A 10,018-nucleotide genomic window follows, 5' to 3' on the forward strand; every position below is an offset into this window, starting at 1 on the left:
TTATTAAAATAAGAGGCATTTAATATGCAAGATAGTTTCATGATTTAAGCATGAACTTTTAATGCACCAATTCTGATGTTGATGCTATTAACTACTATAATAAATTATATCTAATCATATTAATGAAGCACAATGCAAATACTGCATCAAAGAATTACAAAAATTAATTTCATTAATAGTTTTAAAATACAACTAACTAAATATAATTTGAAAATATATATTTATATTTATATTCTGACACATTAATGAAAAATGAATCATATTATTAAAATCTCAATTATAAAATTATAGTAAAATTATAATGTTATTTATTGAAAAAATAATTATAATTATAGGTTCCATTATGATGTTGAAACTAGAGCTCCTTTATGAAAATAATATTTTTTAAGTATAAAAATTACCGATAGAATCAGAATTCATCAAAGAACAATTTTAATGAAAATCGAACAAGTGTACATGAGCAATCATGCCAAAGTTTTCAGCAAAAGTGTATCTCTGAAATGTTTTCACTCTAATAAAAATTATTACTATAAATATTCATAATTTAAAAAATTAAATTATGAAAGATGTCACGATAGGGCAGTGTTTCCAATATTCTTATTACAATTTCCTTCTCCACAAGTTTATTAAAATGTACAAATCAAGAGCCTATTCGGTTGAATCCATCTCATCGACGACATTCATCCAAAAGTATTTTACGTCGCATTCATTGTGAACGCGAGTTCCCAGCACACTCATTTTGGTGCCCCTTGTCGCGAACCTGGACTGTGACGATCGCCTCGTTCCAGAACGGTTCCGGGTATTTAACCGGGTCGGGTATTAAACCAACTGGATCTAGTCGGGAAGCATTAGGGTTTCAGAGTTTGGAGCGAGAACTGGCGATTCGGAGAGAGAGCGCATTTTTTCGAGAGCCACATCTGGATTGATTGCTGCTCCCCGTTGCAGATCATCACTTTAATTGCCCCTCTGACCATCCATGAACATATTAGGTATATTTTCCAGGTACGTAAGTGCAAATTTCGCTCGAAGCGGTTCAGTTTCTAGCTAGAACGAATTCAATTCCGGTTGCGTTATGTTGTGTCGGAAAATCGATCAATGCTTCACACGGGAGTTAAATTCTAGTTTGTGCAATTGCGGGTATTGATCATGCGCGATCGTGCGTATATTAAACGATTTGGGGAGCTTATTTGAAGGTGGCCCTTGGTGGTTGTATTTTTTTTTTTTTCTTTCTTTCTTTTTTTTTTTTTTTTTTTTTCTTTCTTCTGGGGATACTAGTGTAGGGTCCGCAGAACTCGGGTAATCGTTGTAATTTTCTTTCACCGAATGATCTGTTTACGCTTAGGGTATCGTTCTCAGTGGTTGTCTGGAGTTGTCACATAGGCATATTACGTCGAACTTAACAAAGTGTAGTGAGCATGGGATTTTTTCTCGTGTGTAAGGTTTTTTAAGAGCTTGGCTTCATGATGGTGTGTTTTCAGAGAGTAGGGTGAAGGTTAACGTGCACAACTTGAGTTTTTTCCCGATGGTTGTGTGTTTTGCACATTGGGACTGCGTGTAGTGCAAATCTGCATACACTAGAGAGGAATTGTATAGTCCCATGCTTTTCCCGAATTCGAGTGAAGCGCAAGTCTGAGTCTACCTGAAGAGGAATCGTGGAATTGTACTCCTTTACAAATGTTTTACTGAGCAGACGTCCATCGATTGACTGTAGCTTCTTTCATTGGGTGAATTTTTAATCTTGCTTAGCTCTGGTTTTGCGGTGTTCTTGAATACTCTGCCCAGTTATCGAATGTTAATAAATGATATCTTTACTTATCAACTTATAAAGCAGGGGTGGTCAGCACCAGCAGCAGGGACAACCTCCCCCTCCCGCACAGAGCTGGTACCCTCCTTCAGTTGCATCTCCATCTAGTAGCCAACCAACTCGCGCGCCACCACCTCTTCCTTCTCCAAATTTAGGCGCTCATACCTCAGGAAATAATCCTCATTCTCGGACGGCTATTACTGAAGCACGCCCAACTTCGGTTGGCCATCCTTCAAGTACTTCAGCTGGATCCTATACTGGAGGTTATTCAACACCAACTAGTGCGTCGGCTTCGTCTTCCATGTCATATCCGTCAAATGCAGCGCCTCCTAATTCTGTATCAAGCTTGAAAGAAAAGAGGTGACGTTTCTGCCCCCAGAACTGGCATATTTGCATTATCTAGTGAAGGACAATTAGAAGTTTTGAAGACTCGTGTTGTACCTAGTGGCTAAAAGAGCAATACATCTAGCAGCTATTTTCATCCTGCAGTATTGATTGGTGTTGTTTAATCGCTACGTCGGACATAGTTTTGACGCTGAGTTCAATAGATTGGCCGTGGTCTTGGCCTGAGCGCTTTGATCCTTTTGTGTCACTTCACTTCAAAGCAACAGTCGATCAAGTGTAAGAACATTATAGAGGGACAAATCTATCGTGCCGAATTTTGTCGATCTTTCAGGTTCTTGGGGCGAACACGAACTATTCTTAGAAATGACGTAGGTCCAGCAAGTTTTTGATACGATGGTAGTGCTGGTGGTGTATTTCTCCACTCAAGTGATAATTTTATTTATTTACATCTCTTGATTTTATTTTTCCACATGTGCAGTCCAGAGGAGCTGACCAGATTGCTGAATGATAAAGATGCATATAATGCATTTCTACACTCACTTGATGAAGTGAGGCGGCTGGATACGGTGCTTACTCATAGTCATGAACCAGTCTATGCGGATCAGGATGTAGGAATCGTTTGTGCTTCAACGGCTTTTCTATCTGTCGTTGGAGGACAACTTTGGAGGATCGTATTGAAGACATATGATAACTTTTGTGACTTAAGTCTAAAATCGAGTTTTTTTTTTTTTTTTTTTTTTTTTTTTTTTTTTTTTTTTTTTTTTTTTTTTGCGTGCATTGCTTTGTGATTTCTTATTATATATTTCAGAGTGTGGTATCTGTATTGTTTTCAGCTAGATTCAAGAAATATGTTGTGCTTTTGAACTTAGTATTTCATCCATTCGTCATCTCTATGAAACTGCCGTCAAACATGGTTGCCTGTATTTTTTTTCAATGTTTGATCCTTTGCGCCTAACTATAAATGGTTGCCTAACTATAAATCTTTGTAATTGGTCAAATTTGATTCATGTAGGTTTGCCTTTATAATAAATTTGAAATTTCTCTAGACTTGTGTCAGTATGCTTTGGCTCACTCAGTTGAGTAACGTTGAACGACTACGTCGTCTCACCACATTGTGTGGGAATTTCCAGATTGCCGCTGAACTGAAGAAGTCTACTATAGATGAATCAAGTGAGTTCGTAACTTTGCTGCTCTCTCTAAGTGTTGAAACTGATGAACATTGAAACATTTCTCATTTTTTCGTAGGCATTTTGCCATAGTGTAGCATGGTGTTTTCTGTAGCTGCTGCGTCATTCACGTGCAACCTGTAATGAGCAGGAAACAATTTGGCTAGGGAGTCGGAACTCGCTGAGCTCAGGACTCAGGTATAATTGTCATAATGTTTATCCTTATTCCGTTGATTATTTATTCATGCTCAAGTATGGTATTAGAATGAGAAAAAGTAGATATTATTTCAAGTGTAGCACATAGTCTGATTTTCTATTTTCATTAATTCTTATTTAGTATTTATTCCCTTTGCTATCTTCTATGAATGTTGAGTGAAGGTCAATTTCATGCAATTTTGGTGCTTATCAACCAAAAAAAGAACAGAAAAAACTGCAATCTCGAGCATATGTCAAGGGAGATATGTCTGATGTTTATTTTTTTTTCCTCATGCGTTTCTTCTCGTATCACAGTGCATGATCATAAGGAATACAGAGCTTGCTGCTAGTCGAGAAAAGTTTGAGGAAGTTGATAGGCGGTACAAGGAGGTGCAAGCCAATTGCTCGCCATCTGTCCTTCTTTCAAAACTTCAGGGTGCGTTTGAATTCTAGAAACGTTTCATTCAGTGCAATAGATGTATAGAGAAAATTACCTCTACATGCTCTAACGTTTGGGTTCGGATTTGCAGATGCTGTAAATGAAACTGATGAAGAATCTGAGAATCTGCATCGCGAATTTCTAGCAGGAGAAATAGAGCTCCTTGAATTCATTCAAACGTATCGCAAGCAGCGTATCCTCTATCACAGACGTTCGCTGATCCGCATGGCGATGCTTTCCTCTATGAGCACTTCTGGGTAGCCTCTGTCGCATTCTAGTGTACGCACTTACGTACCTAGTTGTACAGTGGATTTATTAGCCCACACCTGGTATACGATGTCGATCCAGTTCTTTTTCCAACACAACTGTTGATCGGGCCCTAATGGATGCCTGGATATGACGACGGTGGTTGTAATTGTGATGTGTAACCGAGAATATAGAAATAATGTATCAGTTTTTCCAGGGTGCAAGTTCTCGTGCTTTAGTGTATTTTTGTTCTGGGATTGATTCAGGGTCGCCTCCGATGTTTTTTCTTTACCAAGTGTTTACTTAATGGCTTGAGCATGATCTTGGTCCACCAGCCAGCCACATACTACATCTGAAGTGCCATTCAAGGATCACGGGTAGTTTTTCCAATCATGACGTTAGCTGCTCCACACCGGGGCTAAAGCTCTTGAATAATTGCGTGTTCTCTTAACGTCTGTCATCTGCTGTCATCACTATTCACTACACTTAACATCTAATTATAGCATTCAGTGAAGCTAACAGTTTAGAGAATTGTTTCAATTAAGGATAAAGTCCGTTAGCACTCGCAGCAGACTGGACAGACGAAGTTGTAAGGGGAGAGCCGGACGCCTAAGAAGATTGTCAACGGCTGAGAATAATTACTAACATGATGAAGCAAAGTTATGCTGTTGTGTTATGATTCTATATGGCAAGAGCACGAGAAGTTGAAAATTCACTGATCCAGCAGATCTACCTCACTATTTTGATACAGTACGCAACAGACAACTTTCTGTACTTGTCCACAGGCACTTAACGCTGCCGTATCCCATAATGTCGATGGGTTAATAGCGAAGGGTCACGGATGTTGAGTAGGCAGTCAACTCTAGGCTGTCTCCACTTCAATCGTAACGTACCTCTAAGTACACCTCTCTCCAAGTAGTGCTGTAAGCACTCGTGCAATCTTTGGTCGCAACCGGTAGGGAACCTCTGGCTCCTGATAGTAATGGAATTCCCATTTCGTAGGTTAAACTTACCCACCCAAATTTTGCTCTGGAAAAAGGACGAGGTACCTAGTTTCATTTCGCAGACTGTAGAAGGAAGAAAGATGACACTCCAGGCATTCTGCTACTCAACAGAGAAGTTGGGGACAACTATACACACCATTTGAAACGTGGAAAGTAGTCTCTGCGGCGCCCTCACAATGGTCTCTGTGATCACTGGAGTGCTCACAAATCTTAGCGTGTCGCTTGCTTCACCCCTTGCCTTCTGTTGAGGTCAAGATCAATATTACACTTGAAAAGACCATAGACGTGATCCCTCTCAGCTCTCAGACATATCAGCGTAAAGAAATCTAGCCACACAAAAATTTGCTGCAAAGTTCGATACAAGAGACATCACACAAAGTAGTCATCAATTGTTGAATCAATCCGCGGCCTTCACTTCGCGAAAACAATCACCATAGCTGGTTACAGGCACTGGGCACTTCATTTCACGAATGATAGGAACCTGAGGAGAATACGAGCTTTAACCTTGAAGCTTACACAAAGTCCATATATATTACATGCACAATCCGATCACAAGGGGAGAGAGGACCGCATCGCATGAATAGTCAATGCCACTAACTCAGATGACTTCAAGGCGCAGTTCTCTAACTCAGTTCTCTATTCACAAATCCGTGTTTGAACATTCAATAGATCACAACTTCCCGCAAAGCAGCAACAAAGAAAATCCCAAAACCTACATTATAAAAAGGGGGAAATGTACAGAAAAGTGTAATTTACAGGTGTATCGCTCCCTCCAAAGAATGAATCGTCACGGGACCTCTAACTCTCAACTTCCGCGACCGAAAAACAAAGAGCCTTGACAAACTCCACCACATCGTCATTACTGGAATATGTTATCCATGTCATGTTGCATGTCATTCCACATCGAGGAAACAGTGTCGCCCTCCTCGTATCCGCTGTTGGAGTACTCGTTTGTGGGAGTGCTCCCCTCTTCCTCTATGGTGCTAGAACCGTGCGGCGGCGATCCGTTTTTCTGCTGCGAAAGAGGGCGCTTCACATCTTGCTGGTCCCATACGGGCTTTCCGTTGCCGCTCACTTGAGCGGATGGTCGATTGTTGAGACCCAAATTCAATAGCATGGATGAGTCCAGACACCCATTCCTGTTAACCGTCTGGTTAGGATTGCTTCCCGGGACCGGCACCTGCGGTGCAACCATGTTGTTGACCCAGAACTCGGGCTTCACCGCGTTGCCGGAATTCTCACCTCCCAATTCAGGTGCAAGATAGTATCCCCCTGTGGGAGCGCTCATGGGTGCGTTTCCATACATTGCATGAAGGTTCGATAAATCTTCCTGGCAAGGCGGCTTGTTCGTCATGGGTACGTAGGCAACCTGGGTGTGGTCCATTGAGAAAGGCAAGTAGTGATGTGGATTCTGAGGGCCAAATCCTGGCAGCTGAGCGAAGTTTAACCCGACCATATCCTGCGTCAACATTTGCTGGAACCCCACATTCTGCATCGCGCTCTGTTCCCCGGAACTAGCCACACCAAACGCACCCGAGCGTTGCAAGTAGGGTTCTGCAATTCCCCTTGGATGCCGACTCTTTTTCCTCGAGCCTCCTCCAACGGGCACATTGCGAAGCGTCCCTCCCGCGGTCCAGTAGCGCTGACACTGCCTGCAGAAGTGGCGGGGCTGTGTTACACTGTAATTGTTGTAGTAGCAGAACTTGGTGTTCATGGACTCGCAGCGAGGACACGGCAGCACCTTGTCTGGCTTCTCGCGCGTAGCGATAGCATTCTTGGAAGGAGACCCGGGTGAAGACGGGCTCGCCGGCGCGTCACCACCACCGTTGAGGGCGTTTGAGGAGCCATGGGGCACAGTGGCAACTAGGGCGGCACTATCATTCTGCTGCTGCGCAGGCAATTGCATGGTGTCCTGGATATACTACGCCACCCACCTAGTACTAAACTCTGACGGAAATCATTCACAGAAACTATTGACTCTTCTTAACCTTTGCAGAATTCAGCTCCCATCGACTTAGTAGGGAACTTCCAGGGAATGCGTCCCCCTAACCAAGGCCGTGACCTTTTCCGCTCGGTTCTCCCCCAAAATCCCTCACCTACAACACCGGAAACAAATGCCTGGATCAATCTAATCCTCCGTCTAGTCCTGAACTCACTTTCCTCACAGCCAATTCCGACCCACCAAATCCTATTCCGTCGCTGCTCCACAGCAACACCACCCGAAATCACCTTAACACAGGAAGTGAAAAAAAGAAACAAAACACAACACAACACAACACAACACACACCAGAAGACAGGAACGGCTACGCAGCCAATTTATGGAATTAAAAACGACCCAATCCGCTGCAGTAAGCCTCAGAAGCGGCACAGCAACGGGATTCAATACAAGCGGCGAATGGCGGCAGCCGAGGAGAGTTGTAGGAGAATCGGTGTATCAACGGCGATGTTGGAAGGGAAGGCAAACAAAAAATCTAGCCAGACGGGAGTGCAGGCAAATGGAAGTGGGAGTGTGTGCATGTGAAAGTGCACGAGAAACTCCAGAAAGACCACAAGACCAGAGAGAGATGAAGCCAGCGAGAGAGAGCGAAGGGCGATAGAGGGCAAGCCAGCCTGGGAACGAACTCTGCGGTGGGATCGGGGTCTCGCGGGCAACTTCGGGCGGGCAGGCGGGCAGGAGACAGCGAGAAAATATCTGAATGGAGGGCGACGTGGACCGATGTCGTCCCTATAGGTAGAGATTAGCCCTCAACCAGGCTCAGCAACGATGAAGAAGACGAAGAAGATGAAGCAGAAATAGCCTTCTCCCAGTTGTCTAGCAGTCGCCTAGGGTTGGTCGGGCCGGGCTGGGCCGGGCGCAATGGGAACCCGGTGGGGAGATGGATTCTGCCCCACGGAATGCATAATTGGAGGGCAGTCAGCCGCCCTATCCATCTTCCGTGGAAGCTCCCTCCATTAGCGGATACCGAGCCTCTCATTTACCGAACTTCATTAGATTACCACGTGTCATACATGGATTGGTGATTCAGTCCTCGTCCCTTCCCAGGCTTGATTAGCAGAGAAAGAATCTAATTACCCCTCCCCCCTCCCCCCAACTGATGAAACTGTTTGCCCTAGTGTGTGTTAAGTAATGCTTTGTACATGTTTATCTTCAGAATAACCCTGTTCTTTTTCCTTTTCAGATGTTGTTGCTTGGTGGGGTCCCATGTATCAAAAGGTGGTGTGAATGGTGGTTGGAGAGGATTGAATAGAAACACATATTTGTCCATGTTTCATGTTCAGTTGAAACATGTTATTGAATTTGATCCAATTTTTTGGTATGTTTTTGTAATTTTCTGAATATTCTACTGGTTAAAATTTTAGAAAATTAAATGTGGAGCAAAAAATTAAAAGAGAAAAAACCATGAAAATTTCAAATTTGGAGTGAATGACTCTGGAAATATATGCAACAAGAACATGTTATAATTTCATCTACTGATGTTTATATCATACCTATCAACTAACAGTTATTGAGAAATTTAAATGATACAAACCATAGCAAGAAAATGGTAAAATATGTATCATTCAATGTAATTATTTAACTCCATACCTAAAATACTATGATGTTATGATGTTACATAATAACTATGTTTGGTTGCAAAAAATTTAAAAATAAAAATAAAAAATAAAAAATGGTTTGAGGTGCATGATTATTATTACCATTCATATTCACTTTACAAAACATATGATTACATTGTGGATGCATTATTTGGGGGGGGGGGGGGGTCAGCCTACAAGTTTGAAAGCCACTTGGTGGTGGCCCTTTGGAAGCTTGTGTGTTGTGACTGGTGGTCCAATGTTGAAGTGTTGCTGGAGGAGATGAGATGAGACCAAACACCTCACACACCCTTCTGTGCTCTTTGCCAAAACTCACCACAGCCTTTGATGTATGGAGCATTACATACCATTCTTACATGCTGGTCATTACTGGCAACAATACAGACAATACCAACAAAAGAGAGAAAGGAAATTGAGAGATAAGCACCCCATCAAAATCAATTACTTGCACAGCCAGTGTCTCAAGAGTCTCACCATTTCTTCCAAGACCTTGTAGGGCAAGCCCCACACAATACTCTGGTCTAGATTATGACTGACAATGGGGTCAAGCTGCTCCTACTTACTGCTCTTGTAGTTCATTTTGTTGTGTTGTTGGGGGTGGTGGAGGTGGTTTCCTGTGAAAGCTAGTAGACTAAGTCTTGGTCTATATGAGTTGCTTGCTTGCTTGGGAATCCAGCTCTTGACAATCAGTTGACACAGTATTAGGTTTAGTATTGATAGTGAAGGGAACAAGGGACCAGCCCCCACTTTGTCTTTCTTTCTTTTCAGTTGCCATTCCAACTTATGCACAGGCATGACTGAGTAGCAAAAGGGTGCATTGAGACAAGCCTGCAATCTCCAATAGTAGCCTGCAGCAAACCATTTCTGTGCAGTTCTGTATATTCTATGAATTCATTTTCTCTTCTGTTCCAATAACTTTGCACATGGACAAGATGGAATGGAGGTGGGGGCTGCTAAAATGGTTTCCAGTGCAATATTGCAATGTCATTCCATGCTTCATATACATATATATATATATATATATATATTTACACACACACACACACAACTACACATTAAACATGGGATTCTGATCGCATTCACCTTTTCACTTAACCTTCTTTTTTGATGATATTTTATCATTTGAATTTTTAAAAATTGTGTTAAAATTGTCTCAATTTCCCCCCTTTCCATGTGAAAATCTTTGGAACTTATTTTGCTATGTTTCAAAAGTAAGTATGTAGA

The 10,018-nt window shown here is 42.2% G+C and overlaps 2 protein-coding genes across 5 annotated transcripts; one reads left to right on the forward strand and one right to left on the reverse strand.

Annotated features, from left to right (window-relative positions):
* The first annotated feature begins 878 nt into the window (after positions 1 to 878).
* Positions 879 to 4,419, forward strand: LOC112291321 (vacuolar protein-sorting-associated protein 37 homolog 1). 4 transcript variants are annotated; one of them, XM_024538525.3, is made up of 7 exons: positions 879 to 1,002; positions 1,829 to 2,164; positions 2,628 to 2,715; positions 3,280 to 3,319; positions 3,467 to 3,513; positions 3,826 to 3,946; positions 4,041 to 4,419. In XM_024538525.3, the coding sequence occupies exons 1-7, from the start codon at positions 977 to 979 to the stop codon at positions 4,208 to 4,210; spliced, it is 828 nt and encodes a 275-aa protein (XP_024394293.1). In that variant the 5' UTR covers positions 879 to 976; the 3' UTR covers positions 4,211 to 4,419. The 4 variants fall into 4 exon arrangements, with proteins under 4 accessions (XP_024394293.1, XP_073394674.1, XP_024394294.1 ...); XM_073538573.2 differs by having other exon boundaries at positions 3,826 to 3,900; XM_024538526.3 differs by having other exon boundaries at positions 1,832 to 2,164.
* Positions 4,420 to 5,697: 1,278 nt separating this feature from the next.
* Positions 5,698 to 7,950, reverse strand: LOC112291320 (uncharacterized). Its single transcript, XM_024538524.3, has one exon. It carries the CDS (start codon positions 7,103 to 7,105, stop codon positions 6,059 to 6,061), a length of 1,047 nt encoding a protein of 348 aa, XP_024394292.1. The 5' UTR covers positions 7,106 to 7,950; the 3' UTR covers positions 5,698 to 6,058.
* Positions 7,951 to 10,018: the final 2,068 nt, after the last annotated feature.

Source organism: Physcomitrium patens, chromosome 14 (genome assembly GCF_059467195.1).
Source record: "Physcomitrium patens ecotype Gransden chromosome 14, ASM5946719v1, whole genome shotgun sequence".
Classification (NCBI taxonomy): Eukaryota; Viridiplantae; Streptophyta; class Bryopsida; order Funariales; family Funariaceae; genus Physcomitrium; species Physcomitrium patens.